The 17,007-nt window shown below is 42.0% G+C and overlaps 3 protein-coding genes across 3 annotated transcripts; all 3 read right to left on the bottom strand.

Moving 5' to 3' along the window:
* Positions 1-218: 218 nt before the first annotated feature.
* Positions 219-4,083, bottom strand: LOC310933359 (galectin-3-binding protein A-like). Its single transcript, XM_083896831.1, has 6 exons — positions 3,800-4,083; positions 3,212-3,298; positions 2,863-3,066; positions 2,560-2,694; positions 2,195-2,480; positions 219-1,333 (listed from the first exon to the last, which is right to left on the bottom strand). Exons 2-6 carry the CDS (start codon positions 3,294-3,296, stop codon positions 340-342), a joined length of 1,704 nt encoding a protein of 567 aa, XP_083752957.1. The 5' UTR covers positions 3,297-3,298; positions 3,800-4,083; the 3' UTR covers positions 219-339.
* A 376-nt stretch (positions 4,084-4,459) lies between these two features.
* On the bottom strand, positions 4,460-12,441 carry cant1a (calcium activated nucleotidase 1a). Its single transcript, XM_083896259.1, has 4 exons — positions 12,322-12,441; positions 6,379-7,032; positions 5,017-5,220; positions 4,460-4,925 (listed from the first exon to the last, which is right to left on the bottom strand). Exons 2-4 carry the CDS (start codon positions 7,007-7,009, stop codon positions 4,555-4,557), a joined length of 1,206 nt encoding a protein of 401 aa, XP_083752385.1. The 5' UTR covers positions 7,010-7,032; positions 12,322-12,441; the 3' UTR covers positions 4,460-4,554.
* Positions 12,442-12,871: 430 nt separating this feature from the next.
* On the bottom strand, positions 12,872-16,106 carry syngr2a (synaptogyrin 2a). Its single transcript, XM_083896665.1, has 4 exons — positions 15,914-16,106; positions 14,395-14,632; positions 14,144-14,283; positions 12,872-14,045 (listed from the first exon to the last, which is right to left on the bottom strand). Exons 1-4 carry the CDS (start codon positions 16,010-16,012, stop codon positions 13,848-13,850), a joined length of 675 nt encoding a protein of 224 aa, XP_083752791.1. The 5' UTR covers positions 16,013-16,106; the 3' UTR covers positions 12,872-13,847.
* Positions 16,107-17,007: the final 901 nt, after the last annotated feature.

The following is a 17,007-nucleotide window of genomic DNA, read 5'->3' as shown; positions in this document are numbered from 1 at the left end:
GCAATAAAAATTTCATGAAATAGATTACATACATTTGTATTTAATGTTATTGGTTCAAACAATGTCAGGCTGATCGGTCGGCCCCCACACATTTTTACCTTACCAAATCTGGCCCTCTTTGCAAAAAGTTTGGACACACCTGTTTTAAAATAAAAGAAACACTGATACACAGAAAACAATTGAGAGATTGATTTATTTCTCATTTTAAAAAAGCAGGTTATGATATCATGTGCTTCAAATCACTGAATCAATGCAGAGGTGTCAACACATATTGAGACACACAGATGATGTCGTCGATTACAAGAACAGCCTGACAAAGCGATCGTATGGAAGGATTCGTCAGACTAAGGTATACTCTGGTCTCACGACAAAGCGGTACGTGTACTGGTTGTCAGGACAGGGATAGGAAAGACCATCGGTGGAATTTTTAGAGACATAGCCCACGTTGTCCTTGAAACCCTGGACCTCACAGATGTACTTGCCTTGGCACATCAGCAGAAGTCGATTATGAAAGATAACCTTCTGGTTGTAGTTGCTGTGGGACACCAGCCTCACCATGGGGAGGGACTTGCAGTGCAACCCATGGTTTGAACATTGATATTGTCTGGTGAAGATGCTCACCCCCCAGTTAACCCTTTTACCCTGAAAGATCAGGCTGTTGTGGACAGGTGTGTCGAATGATCTGCTTTGCTGATCAGCGGTAGCAGCAATGCTCCATGGGGAATCAGTGTAGAGCCTTGGCTGGTAAAGCTCATCAGCTGTGTCAAACGTTGGGTTGGACAAAAGATTGCTGAAGAGCAGAACATTAAACTGGAACGCTTTCAACATGTTGTCATGATATAGTTTCTGATGAGTGCAGAAAAGGGAGGAGTTGACCTCAAGTGCATACAGTTTCTCCACGGAGATCATGGGGAAACGGATGCGGTTCAGGAGGTCAACCTGGCTTTCCAAACTGGTGGCGTTGCCCCGCTCCTTGATCAAGCTCTCGACGCGTTGGAGCAAAAAATACTCGTCCGGCACCACCACGTCTGAGCGGGAGAGAATGGCTCCAAAGAGCTCCACGGAGATGTCGGCCCATGCTGGAGATGTGGTCAGGTTCACAAAGTTCCAGGCCAGGTACTGGATGCAGTTCTCCTGGAGAACCAAGTCCCCAGTCTCCTCTGCATATTTGTAAAGGGATAGCTGAGTGTGAAACAAAGTGTCCTCTGGCAGGACTTTAGAGAAGAGCCTGGCTGCGTCCTCCACCAGCTGTTTCACCTCAAACTGAGAAGCCATCCAGTGGATGCACTGCACAGAGGACAGGGTCACGTTTATCTTGCGTGTGTAAATGTACCTGTTGAGAAGAAAATTATTATTAAATCATATGACTTTGACTCCAATTTAAAGGTCCAGTGTGTTGAGTTTAGAAGGGCGTGTTGAGAGATTTGTATAAGTGAATAATTGTTTTTTAGAAAATTGCTAGTTTTCACAGCCTTGGTACTTTGCTTTAACGTGGCCATCAAACACCCAAACATACACATTTTTACATTTTGAAGGGGCAGCTTACTACGGCAGAGGAGAAAAAGAGTGTTTTCATCTTTTAGGAATGGCAAAGGCAACCGAACTTATCTGACACACTTAAAGGACTCAAAGGATAAAGGACTATTATGCCCTATTTCTACATGTTAACCTAGTTCCCTGGTGTCCTAATGAACATGTCTGTGACATGCTTTGGTCTAAATACCAAAAGAATGAAGCACCACAGCAGTTCAATCACCCTGCCAAAACAGCCCTGCCCAGAACGCTCGGTTTTGAGTGCCTGTTTCTTTAAATGCAAATGAGATACAGGGAACTACGTCAGCGTCACTGAGGCTCCAGCAGCTAACAGCAGTTAGCATTTGCCGACTCTAGCCGGCACACTGCCATCATATATAAAATGTATCCACTGGACACGTAAATCCTCTGAGGCTGTAAGTTTGTGTGGAACTCTGTGCTGCACAGTGCAGCCAAGAATAGAACACTTCGCAGACTTCCGCTCTTCTGGATACTATTGCCCTCGCCTGCACTCTCGCATTTTTTTAGGGACAAAGCACGGTATGTGCATGGAGGTATACTAGGGCCTTCGGAGGTCACTAACTCAGTAATTCTTACACACTGCACCTTTAATAGAATATATTGTGTATCTTAAAACAATATGATTTTACTCTCAGTATACCTTATGAAGGAGGAGAAATATGGTTGGCAGGACAGGCTGATGTCAACAGTGATGTTCGAAATGTCTTGTGAAGCATTAAAGAGCGGGAACTGTGAGAGGAGGATTTTGTGGGCGCAGATCCGTGTTTCAAACATCTCCAGAGTCCCATTCTGTATTTTGTTTCCAGAGGGACTCTTGACTATGATCAGGAAGTCGCAGCCTTTTTTGCCGTCAAATATTTCGCCAAGGTAGTCAGACAGACTGAAGGCGTGGTCCACCAAGTGTCTCGAGTCTTCCAAACTCGCGTCTGAAATCACAAATCACATCACTGAATTACACAGGAAGTTGCTTTTGCTGAATCAAGGTTGCAGGAGGTTGGTTCTTACCCTCTGCTTCACAAGTAACTCCAATATCCTCTTTGTGGGTGCAGTCAGTTACTCCCCATCCTTTGAACCCACAACTGAACAGATGTTTCTCGGTGCCTTGACACTGAATATCATCCAGCCAAATGGGCCCAGAGGCTGTGAAATTAACAAGGATATATATTTGTTTGATTGTTATGAGATTAACACTTCACACAGATCCTTTCTAATGACAAAATCTGTGCGGTCATCTGAACTCACAAATCCCTCACTCATAGCAATCATTTCACTGCCCTCTGGTGGGCCATTAATGGAAGTGAAGGGCACCTTGTCCATAGTCCTGGTCGATTTCAAAAGACTTTGCTGCAGGGAAGTGGAGCTGGCGACACACCACATGGGCCTCTTTCATGTCCCAGCCATCGTCACACACTGTCCCCCATTGGCCGTCATGGTAGACCTCCACGCGGCCCGCAGCAGCGCTTTGGGAGCCAACCAGCCTCACGTTACCCTCCTGTGGCTGGTCTGTGCTCTCTGTGGGAGAGCAGAGGTTAGAATCACCCAAGGCCCTGACAGCACAAAGGTCATTCATCGCATATCTACAGTGCATCAATAACATGGGCATTGCAAATATCATATAATTTATGTGATGGTTATGCACTTGCTTGGGGTGACTCACTGAACTGGTCGACTCTGAATTTCCCGTCACAGACATGGAGAAGTAGCAGAAGCCACAGCACGCACATGTTTCGACGAGTCGGCATTTCTGACAAAAAGAAGCACGTTCCCTATATCCTTCACTTATTTGCATCATAAAAAGTACTGTCTTTCTTTATTTTTTTGAAATGCACGTCAATCAATGCAAGTAATGCTTCATAAGGAAAATATAGTATAAAATCACTTTTATTTGGAGGGAATAATATTATAATAACTGCAGTACAATAATGCACCACAACTATCACAGTAAAAATTAATTATAATTAATAACATAAAAAAAAAGAAAAAAAAGAAATTCAACTCATCCATTAAGTCTTTTACTTTGTTTATTGTGGATTTTGTCAAGTCAATGTTTGTTCAAATAACCACACGTAGAATATGACACAAAGAACCAGACAGTGACTGCATCATGGAGTAAATTGGGGGGGAATGATTTAAAAGTATCATGAAGATTAAGATATTCAATTCATTCAAATATTGAAAGGTTAACACAATTAAATTAACAGTCGAAAAGTTAGATGTATCCTAAAAAAATATGAAGGCACGTTACCTTCTCTCCTCTGCTGTCCTCAAATGTGCCTTCTCGTTGAGGCCGACGACACGCGTCTCTTTTAAAGTCCTCCTAAGAGTTCTGCAAGGGGTCTATACAGTTTCACTTCGCCATTCCTGCTGCTTTCCTTAAGTTATGTTTCACATACAAAAAAATGCAAATATTGCACAACTGGAGCCAGCTATGTAGCAAGAAACGAATGTGAGTTATATAAGATGTCTCAGAAAAGAGGAATCAAAAGTTCACGGTCAGCAAATCCCCCTCAAAAAAAACAAAACACAGACGCAGTTTGATTCTTTGTTCCACATAAAAATCTGTTTTTTTGTTTTTTTTTTAAAACAAAGAATAAAAACGGACTTGATTGCTATGTATATGGAATGCTGCCTTTTGACATGGAACAACAGAGAATTTCGCTAAAACCTTTTCAGAGCATACGCTATGTGCATTAAAAACATCTGTTTTAGGAAAAAAAAGAAGAAGAGAGAAAAATCACGCAAGGTAACGAATAAATCATTTGTACATTCATTATAAGAAAGGCTACAGTACTGCGGAACCATGTTTGTGCCCGGGAAGGAGATGACGCAACTTAAACCCCAAAGTCTCTGCTCACAGTTCTTCTGCTTCATCCCTGAAAGATGAAGAACTTGGTGAGGAAGTAGCTTGCATTAACTCAATAAAAACAGTGATTTAATTGTAAACATAACAGAATAACAGTGCAGTGTCCTCAAGAGAGAGTCCCTCAGTCTCTGTGCCTTCTATATGAACTCTAGACCTTCATATTTCACGTCCCCAATCTTGGTTTCGGGTAAAAGGATGCGTCCGTCGAGTGTGAAGGCCATTATGTATGTCGCAACTTTCCCGGCGTCCTCCTCCGACTTGAGGGCCAGGATGATCTGGTCGTCTGTGTTGGGAACAAACTTGAAGGAGGAGAAGCCAAGAGTGGGGTTGAGAGGACCCACTCGACTCACAATGATATCTTTGAAAACCGCCGAGCAGCTCAGGGCGAGGTTGGTGCCGCGGCGCTCGTCCGCCGTCTCCTCGTAGCGATCCATGCTGGCGCGGCGAGGGAAGAAGAACCAGCGCTGCAGCGTGTCGCTCCACGCTGCTGACTCATGGATAAGATAGCCTGCAAAAGTGAAGAGGAATATAACGGCAGAAAAAGGCGAGGTGGAAACAGACACGTGGAAGCGAGTTGAGAGTGAGATTTACGTCCTCACCTGGAGGCTTTATCCCTGCTGCCACCTTCAGAGCGTTGTACTTGGGGACCCAGTTCTCGTGTCGTACATCTCCTCTGTAGCCAACTACTTTCACCCACTCGGGGTTGTTGTTGACGAACTCTCCTTCAGTCGTGGTCCACTCCTTCCCCAGACCACCAACGTACAGGTGCTCGTCTTTTACTGCGAGCCACTCCGCTTTGAACCCTATCAGTATGAGCGAAAGCAGCAATACAGTCATGTAAAAGCACGACCAAGAGTCCTGCATCCAAAATAATGTCTGTCATATGACTGAAAATGCACTGTCAGTAATTACCATACATGCTACTACACTGCTTTTTATTAGTGTTAATTACCTGATCCATGGTTCCCTGACATAGAACAACTTTGAAAGGTTCACAAGGCCAATTTGACGAGTTGTGAAATGTTTACGGGTTGTAGGAAGGAAAAAATGTGAAGGTTTTTTTTTCCTGAAGCCTCTAATCTATGCCTTTTTTTGGAGGAAAAATGCTCTGCAGGCCTTTGAAGGTTGTCTATATCAAAGCATGTAAAATATTTAGAGCGGAAAACACTTGCATACATATCTAACCAGACACTTTATATTTGTTCAAGGTCACGAATCAGTGTCGTAACTTTACTGTATAGTCAAACTAGGAAGTGCAAATTTGCCAGCAACACTAAAATCAGCACCAAGTTTTTGTTTTTTTTTAGTTTCACAATTATTATTAACCTCCACCAAGGATGTATGTTTTCGAGTGTGTCCGTCTGTCTGTCTGTTAGCGACATAAGTCAAAAAGCCACAGGTGGATTTGGATGAAATTTTCAGGAAATGTCCGCAATGGGACCAGGAACAAGTGATTAATTTTGTGATCCGTACAACACTCGACGTCTGACCCAGATGCGCCGGCAGGGTGCATTTTGTAGGCACTGAGCTGCCTTGGCGGAGGTCTGCGCTCTTCGAGTGCTTTTCTAGTTATATCTGGATTATTTCGTAGTGATTAGCTCTCTTGCCTTTTCAGCAAGAAAATCAGGGTTTGAGACCCGGTTGGAACAAGCCCCCCCCGCGACCCTCATGAGGAGGATAAAGCAGTAGAAAATGGATGGATGGATGGATTATTCCTAAATAAATTCAATAAAATGCATGAAACATTGCCTTATGTTATGCCTTAACCAGATCTGCTTTAGAATGTACTGAATTCTGAAGCAACTGGATTTAGTAGTTTTTGTGTAATACAAGTGAAATGGAGAAAGGCAAAAGACCAAAACATAATCTTCTTGGCCTCTGAGATGCATGGAGTTCAGTATAAAGTACATCAAAAGGCATTCAAGTACACAACTTATGTATTTTTCCAAGAGTATGCTGACCTTTAGCAACACTGCCATCACCATCAGGTAAGATGACCCAGGGCACAGCTTTGCCACCGTCGATGTGGTAGACTACCCCCGTTCTGTCATCGACGCTGTAGAGCTTCCCGTTGAACACCACCAGTTCCGACAGCTCCATACCCCTGCCTTTCTCTGACAGGTGGCTCTCCAGCACCACCATGTCTGGGTCCCAGTCGACCGCCACCTTGTCACCGCCCGCTGACACCAGCAGGTAACCGCGCCGCATGTAGCTGTACCACATCAGCTTCTTCTCACTTTTAGAGTTCGTGTCCAGGTCCGCAATGACCCCGATGCGGTAGCGTGTGCCCTGTGACGTGTGCTCGGGTGTACTGAGAGGGTAGGTGTTGTTGTAGTGGGACTCCGTCGGCCAGGTCTCGATGTGAGGGGATCTCACGTTGTGGGAGTTGTGGAAGCGAAAGCCTAAACTCAAGTGCATGAAGAGCAGCACGAGCAGGAGCAGGGCGAGTGCCACAGCCAGGATGGGCCTCCACTTGAGGCGGAAACGGGGGTCTTTAGCCATGGAGGCCAGAATGGGGAGGCCACCGACAGAAATACGAAGGGGGTTCATGGGCTCATGCTCCTGTCGAGTGCTGCCTGGGGTCGCAGGCATCGAAGACGGAGGCCCGGTTTGACCTGAAAAACAAAAAGTTGGATATGGTCAAAAAAATGTCATAGTTGAAGGTATAGTGCCGTCAGGGTTTCTGACTGAACGTGAGATTGATGCGATTCAGAAAACTTTATTGCTCTGCAAGGGTCGTACGTGACCAAACCATTTTGTTTTTCACACAGAGGAAAGAGGGCTGGGGTTCCGTCGCCACGCTTTAACACATGCATAACAAAAATATACACATTTGCATTCAATTATGATTGTTTTTTTGTTTTTTTAAATATTCAAATTATATTTGACTGCCGAAATTCGTTCCAACAGACCTATAGTGTAGAAAATAATATGAACAAATGTCTATCACACGCAATTCTGTTTGTATACTGATGTTTCTCAGTATACATCCACCAGAGGGCGGCACTGCTGGTTGCAAATAAGTCAATATGTCTATGGGGAAGTGACAGAGTTAGATAACCTCATTTGCTAGTTTCGGGGCTTCATTATTAGCAGATGGTGTCAGTTTTCTAGGTTACGTTTTAAGGGAAATAAGCAAAAGTGTGATTGACAGCTGGTGTCATGCAACAGGAAGTGCTGCCGCTGAACTTTCATTTACCAAAATGTCAACATCAATTACTGTTGTTGTTGAGTTAAGCCAAAGGTCTCGACTCAAGGTCACCTTACATACAAATGCAAACATAAAAATACAATAAAATACAATACAAAATGAACAGGCCTTGTTCGGTAACCTACCCATATATCATACCACATCAGCAACTACAGCACCAGGGATGCTTTTTTAAATGTATTTATTTTTTTAATGTTCCCAGAATGAACCAGAAATTCAATAAACCTGCTTTCTCCATGGACATGGCACGAGCTGCGAAACGTAATTTCACGACAGATATTAAAGACCTCCTTCTGTCTATTTTAGTATCTCTATCTTCTGGACTCTCCTTTAATTACCTCCTATTAACTTTTATGTCTTTGTTGGTTGCTATGGTGACAGTCATATTACTCTGCTTCACATGTCTGCATAATCATTATTTATCACGCCGTCTGTCAGACAATCATGGTATACGAGAGGTGGGCATAAGATTCTGATTATTCACTTGATAATAATATAACATAACAACAATAACAGTAATATAACAGTTCACTCAGTTACCGTGACTAAGATTCAGAAGACGATACAAAACAAACAGATCTTTCAACAGCTTGAGTGGCTTTTGTTATCACGACGTGCAAACATTTAGTCAGTGTGCTGCATATCTGTGTTTGCAGAAGAAGGCACAGTGAAGCGGCTCCTCTAAAACAAACTGAAGATCCCGCAGGAGCGATGAAACTTACCGGCGTCTGTGAATGCATCTCTTTATTTTCGTCAAAGTTCATTCAAAAGTGACTGAAGACCATCTCCTGAGAGCAGGAGACAATGGAGCAGCCAAGTGTCAGATCAAACTGTTAAAACTGGTGCTCAACAATGAATCGAAATTGGATCAAACTCGCAATACGGCCTGCTGCAACATTTCTTGAATTAGCATTTTAGCTGAAATATCGTCCTGACTTACACTCATCATATCCTACAGACTGAAGAAAATATCACACAGTAATCACTTGTATATTATTCAAATCAAAAGGAAAATAATTAGACAGAATTCTCAACAGAAACTTCTTTCTCTAGTTTCTGAACTATTGCATACAAAGAAACAAACCTTGACATAACCTGTGTAGCATGCAGGACAAGCTCATTGTTGTTGCAAGGCAACAGACAAGTTGGTCTGGTTGCAGAACTACTTTGTTGGCACTAAAAACAAGTTGTTGTCACGTCTAATTTTCAACTAGGTGACAGCATTTGTAGAACTATTGGATTCAAGCAATATCACACTCCACATTGTGCTGTTATTAAGTCGCTGAAATCTGAGAACTTTTACTTATTAGACAAAACCCTGATTGTCAAACTAGTTGGCGATTCATTTAGCAATTAATTATTGAACCTTTATCGACACAGATGACAGACACAGGGTCTTAACAAGGTCACAGGGAGTTCATAAGGAATTAAAACAAACTACATTTTCTCCATCTTATAAAAAGTAATGCAAATAATTACACGAGATGGAGAAAATGAAGACTCCCTAGGAAGAAGGGTTATGACTACACCGTCTCAGAGCAGCAGACCAAGGAGCACATGGTTCAGGATAATATAACCGACTAAAGTATACGGACGACAGCGATGGGTGAAACGTATATAAATCATGAATCCCACAGTCCTATGACATGTGAAGAGAACAAGCTGGGGTATTCATGAGGAAAAATGTGCCTGGAGCCCAACAGGTGGCAGCAAAAGCCCAATTTTTGATTTCCAATGTCAATGCCAATTTGGGATTTTGAAGGCAAGTCAGTTTCCAAGTATGCACATACAAGCATCTCTCGGGTTTACAGAGAATAGGGCAAAAAATAAATAATAATTCAAACAACAACTCGCAAAAGTAACTTAACAGGATATGCAGAAGAGCAGCTCTGATGCACACGAACATGTCACGCCATGAAGCAGTAAGGATACAGCAGCAGAACTATTAGAACTATTCTAGGTGGTGTACCTATTAAAGTGGCTGCAGGTGCATTTGCAGGTGGACACGAGACAGCATGGCTACTCACATGTTGTCCTTCCGTCGACCGCCTTCACCTTTACACCAGATTTCTACTCCTGGGAGCAGGTGGGTCACTCATGTCTGCTTCAGTTAAACTCAGCTGGGCGCTCGCATAGAGAAGGGTTTAAACCTTGCACTTGAAACGCAAAAAGGGGGCCGGGCTTTACAGTAATGTTGAGTTTATATCAGGTAACCTTTAGAGCGGTGAGTGAGTGTGAGGAGTGGGAGGAGTCCCTCAGTGACAATAAGGTAAGGTGCAAACGGGTAAAACCGGATACAAAATGCTGGTCCATGCAGTCCCTGCTCCTGATTTTAAGTTTCGAACTGCTGTTGCTCAAGGGAAAACATTTCATAAATATGCAGATAATCAGGCTTCTCCTGCCTTGTTCATTTGTGGTTTTACTGTGATTTAGAGACCATTTTTAAATCCTAATCCCACACATTATTAATCAGTAACTGTTTCTTAGCTGGAGCCCTGTCTTTACTTAGTTTAATGATTAGCTTTCCAAACAACTCAAGCAAACATGTCAAATGTGATGATTCCAGCGACAACAGATTGACATGTTGCCTTTAAACAGTATGACAGCAATTTGAATATTTGAGTTTTGGATTCATGGTGCAACAATATATTAGAAAACACCAGAGGTCTAAATATTGAGTGTTTGTATTGCCCCTTTCTAGTTTATATTATCATACTCTTTTGTTTACATGTGTAAAGCATGTTCAAGTACTGTGGTTGCTATCGAAGTTGATCTAAACTGATTGCACAAATCAGCGGATTAACAGGAAATAATAGAAAGACTATATTCAGGAAAATAATCACAAGTCGTCATACAAATACTACGAAACACTGTGCGAACGTACAGATATTTTCTTAGACAGTGAGAGCCAAAAACTGCACAGTCACCATTTTGTGCCCAGTCTGCCCCCTTCCACATGCAAAATTCACTCCTGTCCAACTCCAGGGAACCTCTACAGCTCTAAACCTGGCCTCAGGAGCTTCACCCTCTGTGGCTTAAACACGGCTGCATTTCTCTGTAACGAGTGCAAAAGAGCTGAAAGAGTCTTTCATTAGCAAGGGCCCCTGAGCCAAACAGCAGTCTATTATGAAAGCAGTATCAGGGGCCCCCCCACAAACTACCCTCTCTTCTTAAAAAAAAAAAAACATACCACAAACATGGCTGAATGGACTAGAAACAGAGTACAACAGCAACACGCTGTGATTGTAAACACAAATAAACTCACCTCTTCGTCTCTTCCTGTTTGAACGCTGCACCACTGTCATCACAACTATCTCACTAGACGTCCACAACCCGGCCCGGCAGCTCTAAACTCCCTTTATGCTCATTATCTGCAGTGCAATCGTGACTAGGGGGAATATAATGCAAGTGAACTTTACCTAGACTGGTGGAATATGACTCAGTCCAAAGGGGCATATCTTGCTGAAGGCCAGCGCCATTCACTCAACTGTCATTCATCTCCAGTCAAATAACAAAGGTTAGGAGGCCATTGTTCCTCCTCCTTGTGCATACAGTACAGAAAAGCCTCACATTCTGCAGGTTGAATAGGTGTTGACATGAAAGCTGGGGCCTCGACTCTGTTTCTGCTCCTGTGATGAAATCAGCAATCTTGAGTCCACAGATCGGCCTGATTGCGACAGACAAACTTACTTTGACGGGTATTAATATCAGGGAGTGACCGATTAAACTCTTACGACAAGGAGAGGCTGAGTGAGAGGTGAAGACACTTGTGTCTCCCACAGTAAATTTGTTCAGTGTAACCTGAAGAAAAAAAATGTAAACAGATGCTAATGTCGACATGCTCTTCCTGACACAACCCTTCCATTTTTCACTATATGCAAATGCACATTCAACAATGCGCATAGGGATAGGCCCCAGCCATTGTCCTGGTGGGGACTCGAACCAGCAACCCGCCCAATTTCCCTTTCCCTTTCCATGTGCTGCTCTTACATAGATGAAATAAGGTATGTCACCTGTTTGGTTTACCTGGAAAAAGAGAACTAAAAGATCAACTTATTATTCAAATCAATGACAATCCATGTACCATGCAAATTAGTAAACAAGCAAGTTCAACTTACTTCCTACTAACATACGGTAAAATGATAAGATTTAACTGGACTTCCTGGTTTACTAGCAGCTTGAGATGTTCTTGATAACTTACCTGTTTATCTAGTTTTTTTTGTTTTGTTTGCCTCTTAAATCAAAGTCTAACTGCAATTGAGTGTCTCTGCTTCGTCACTGTTCAGGATGATGTCTGGAAGACGAGCCTGGAGGGAAGCAGAACAAGGTGTGTGTGTGTCATAAATAGTTTACCGAGACCCGTAAGGTAGATTGTGCACATAAATGACCCAAAGATGTGTGTAGTGTACCTATGCTGGTGGGTGTGTGTGTGCGGGCCTGGTCTGTGTGTGTGTGTGTGTGGACCTGCTCTCCCTTTCACTTGCTATCTGTGAGGACCTGGTCTCTCTCTCTCTTTGTGGACCTGGTCTGTGTGTGGACCTGGTGTGGTGTTACCAGTGTGTCATATAGCCTCCGTCTTGCCAGCAGCGCAGTGGTTAAAACGCACGAGCGCGCGCGCACACACACACACACAACACACACACATTCCATCACAAACGTAACAGTGACCTGTTACGTTTCTCTTCGCACTCACCGCAGATATTAGACCTTCAGCTCCATGTTCACCAACGACACGAGCTCACACCTCGTTCATGTTGCCACTGTCTCGCGCTCGACTCCTTAACCTCCGATTTCGTGAACCACACAGCCGTTCTTTACTTCCTGTATACTCCATGACGACACAACTCCGTGCGTTGAATGCGCGCGCCGCGCGGATACAAGAGGCTCTGTCAAGCGTTGCCTTCAAGTGCAGTCGGAAATATAGAAACTCCAAACAAAAAGGACACACTACCCAATTCACATGCTGCTTGGAAATAATTCTGTAACTTTTGACAAAAATATGCATAATATAACGGCATGAGCATGCAAAGAAATACTGAACAGACCGATGCCACACTCAAATCATCACTCTTCGCAAATTATATAACATACAAACCTACTGTCTTCATGTCACTGTAACTAGTTCCTACACATCCACTGACACAATTCCTCATGTAATGTTTACCGAGGGAGATCCCTGACCAGCACAGAGCCCGGATCTGCTTCCTAAGGATATAATACAAGACCAAACTTCAAAACGAGATGTTTTTTTATTAGACACACCCTCAGCAATACAGAATACTGTACAAAAGGCACTTTGGTGAAACATATTGTAAAGCCCTTGAGCATTGCAGCAAATGGGAAAGATGCCATGAAAAAAAGGAAAAAAAATAAAATAAATATATTAACAACTTCCACAATGTGATTGAATTTTCCAGAAATCCTGGAGAACATGTTTTATATACTGTGATTGAACCCAGTATATTAAAGTGACCTAATTAATAGTTTGACTTACAACCATAAAAATTACCCATGTCAAATAAGATATTGCAAATGAACTACTCCCAGTCTCAGTGCATAAAAGCCATTTTTCAGTGGTTGTTAAAGAAAAAAAAACAAATGGCATTACAGTAGATAAAGAGGGAACATTTCCATGCACCCATTGCATGCGTCAAATGTTTTGTGGCAAAAAAGCAATTACATGAATTATTTTGGCCTTATGAACGTGATAGTAATACAAATAGTACTAAAGAGTAACTGATAAAAAAAAACAAAAAAAAACAACAACCCCAAAAAACAATTATCCATCTTAAAAATGCAAAGCAGATTTCCTGGCAACAAAATAACCCAGACCTGTTCTTTGATATGTGCTTCAACATCAGCAGCTCTCAAAAACTAAAAAACAAAAAGGAGGCACTTGAATAACTACAGGTGCTTTGGTACAAAAGTATCAATGGCACAGTCTTCCTCTTCTTATACCAAACAATCTCCTTCAAACTAAATTCATTTTTTGGCACTCACATGCTGTGTGGACCACTGTGAACAACACACCAAACATCCACTGGACAACTCTCAACAATGAAACACATGCAATCAGTGCACCCAAATATATGCAAACCCTTTTTGCAGGGAGAAACCTGGAGAGCAGAGAACAGTCCAGAATGCAAATGAAAACATTGGCACATGTCTTGATTAAAAAAAAACTGCCCAGTTGGATTAAAGGGTTTGAATGTCAGTCCTTCAATAAGCTGGAGGTTGGTATTCCCCTGGTTGCTCCTGGTTGTTGGTGAAAGGTGACTGCTGGTAGCCCGTGGGACCGCTGGAGTATGGAGCAGCGGGGTATGGAGTGGGTTGTTCACTGGCTGGGTCTCTGTAGTCCTGGTCAAAGTCATTCACACCCTGACGATACCGCCCATAGGCAAAATAGGTCAAGAGAGCCTGTTGAGACACATTTGAAAGGTTCAGTTAAGCTTTTACATCAAGCACTTGATAGTCAAATTCTAGCCATATGAGAAAACAGTGGTAAGGAGACTCACAAAGGTGATGATTGAGAAAAAGGAGAAGGACAGGACAGCCCGGGCGCCATCACCAGATTGAGCATCTAGCCCAGTGGTGGTGTTAGCCCACTGGTTGGCCAGAACACAGAAGCAGATGAACCACAGTAATGTCCAAACCGCTGTAAAGCAAAAAAAAACAAAATGTCTGGATGAAGATGAAATATGCCGACACTAATCACAGCTGCACTTCCCCTTTTGGACAAATTTCCAACAGTGAAACCTGACCTTACCTGAAAAGACCAAATCCCCAATTACAATGAACTTTCTTTCTTTGGCGTTGCTGATTTGTGGGAAGTAGGCATCAAGTATGATGAAGATAACACAAGCCAAGAAGGCCAGGACTGCGATTCCGACCGCATAGCTACAGGCGCTGTCGCTACCGTTGAATATGCAGCTGGCCTCTTTCTGGGTTGGTAAGTTCAAGTAGCCTTCTGCAGTGATGGTCGCAAAGACCACAATTGAAAACAACTGGAAAGAAGGGACAAACTGGGGTTAATGTCAGGGGGAGAGAGGCAATAACAAAAATTCAGTGTTTTAAGTCAAGCAGCTACATGACATGATTTCATTAATAATAAAGCTTTCACAAAGAAAGAATTATTTAAATTAACCTGAGTTAAACATCAGTCAAGCTAATAAAGACAACAGTAGAAAGGTTAAACACTGCATCTTGTTCAGTGATTATTGATTATTATCAGTCACCTAATTCGTAAAAATTGTAATGGGTTAATGGGTGTAATGGCACAAGTTGTCTGGTGGTTAAATCATCTCAAATGTTAAGATTAAATAAAAAAAAATAGTAGGAAACTGTCTGCACTGTCAACTAATCTATTTTTAAACTGATTGCAAAATCTTACTGATGATAAGGTCAGGTCAGAAGGTTTTTTGTATAAATTATATTAAGTCTTGTTTAACAGGAAAGCTTCCTTTAAAGTACTTGTTTGTGATTGAATACCTTATTACAAAGTGTTAGCTGTGTAAATGCATTTTCAGCAGGGCTACAAAAGCTAAATGTCATATTTCTGTTCCTATTACAGGACAGAACTTCCTTAATCTGATCTTGGTGCAGTTACGCACTTTAAAAACAACAGGACAGGTGACAATGGAAAACTTTCATTTCCTTGTCTATTCATAATAGCTTAAAAACACTGCAGGAAAAACATGAATTGAGTCTAACGCAGGCCTACACATTCTAATTAATATATTAACACTTTCTTAACTCAGTGATAAGTTCTTTACTTCATAAAATGTCAGGACAAAACGATAAAAGAATGTTGATTTCCCAAGGTATAAAATTAAAACTTCCTCAAATGTCTTATTTTGTACACAAACCACATATCTGCAGTGTTTCCAGTTTTCTTTGTAATATGGAGTATAGAACAGTAAAAACAGTTGGTCATTGATGTGGTAATCGCTTGATAATCAATACGACTTATAAATGAGAAGATTCCAGTAACTTTAAAAATAAAAGCTAGACCAAACGTGGACCATCAGTTAGTGGCAGTTGTGGTGACACAGCAAAGTACACGCAAGCTAACCGTAGCTTGGACCTATTGGTGCGACCAAAACAAACTTACTTAACATTTATTCACAAAATTAAACATTCAGTCGTGCCAGTGTCCGTAGTTTTCGGCTAATTAGGCCAATAAACCGTGCCATAAAGTGATTTTAGCGACAGTGGCAGCGCACATCTGTTACAGTCAAGTGACAGCTGGCTAATCGTGATGCTAACGTCTGCGTGGAGTCACTCACCCAGCTCAGGCAGCGCAGGATGGTCTGCGGCTGTTTGACAAAGCCCACGAAATCAAAAGCACCGCCGGCCAGAGAGGCCCCATAAGCGCTACCCTGCATTTTCCTTATTTCTTATTGTTCGGCGACTAAATATTCACTGGCCAGCGGTTGAAAGCCGAGCTAAAACAGTTGCTCTTGCCAAAGTTACGGCAGTTTCGTTTTGTTAAAAGCCTGCTTCCTGAAAACTTTTCTGAAGACACGCCCCTGTGTTATGGTGCGTTCAGGGGCTCTTCGTAAAACTGCATGGTACGGCAATGGCGTCAGAATTCGAGACATTTTTATCTCAGATTAAAGTCAACATTCTGGCTTTTTTCTCAGAATACTGGATTTTTTACTTCCCCCCAAAACTAATCCCATATGGCCTTAATCCTTTTCCTTATATTCTGCAGTGAAATATGAAAAGTTGCTCTTGTTTTGTTAAATCATTAAAGCTTCCGTGTCTGATTCATGGACGCTGTTGGTATTACATTTATTTTTGCGGCCTTATTAATAAATACGACACTACTATTATTACCAGGGCTATAAATAATAGTAAAATTAAACAGGAATAAAATAAGAAATACATTTCACTGAAATATATTCTGTTTTCAGCCTTCTCGTCCTTTAATTGTAGTGCCATTTTGGATCAGTTCTTGCAAATAATGATCAGAACTATGTGGAATCTGGAGATAAATGGCAGAGCCCAAAGCCTGATTGAAACACCTGTATTCAATATTAAACACGTGTGGCCGAATACTTTTGGTCCATGTATAGTTAGATTAGTGATATGGTGTTGCAGTTTCTCACTGTGGCCACTGGTCGGCAATAAACAACCATTATTCTAAATTCACTCTGCTGAAATGACTGCTTACTTCAAGATTAACATCCAGAATAACTGCATTCACACTGGTTCTTGCATTTAAAAAAAACGTCACATTAATATTATATACAATATGATTGAAGTGATAAATTGAATGCAGAAATACTGGCAGCTCTGTAATACTTGCTGATATGGTACAGCAGTGATGAGAGAGAGAACACAGAGAAAGAGGAAGTAAACAAGATGTTTTTTATTA

Source organism: Microchirus variegatus (assembly GCF_963457635.1).
Source record: "Microchirus variegatus genome assembly, chromosome: 10".
In the NCBI taxonomy this organism is placed as follows: domain Eukaryota; kingdom Metazoa; phylum Chordata; class Actinopteri; order Pleuronectiformes; family Soleidae; genus Microchirus; species Microchirus variegatus.
Note: the sequence above shows the minus strand (reverse complement) of the source record. Positions and strands in the feature narration are given on the sequence as shown.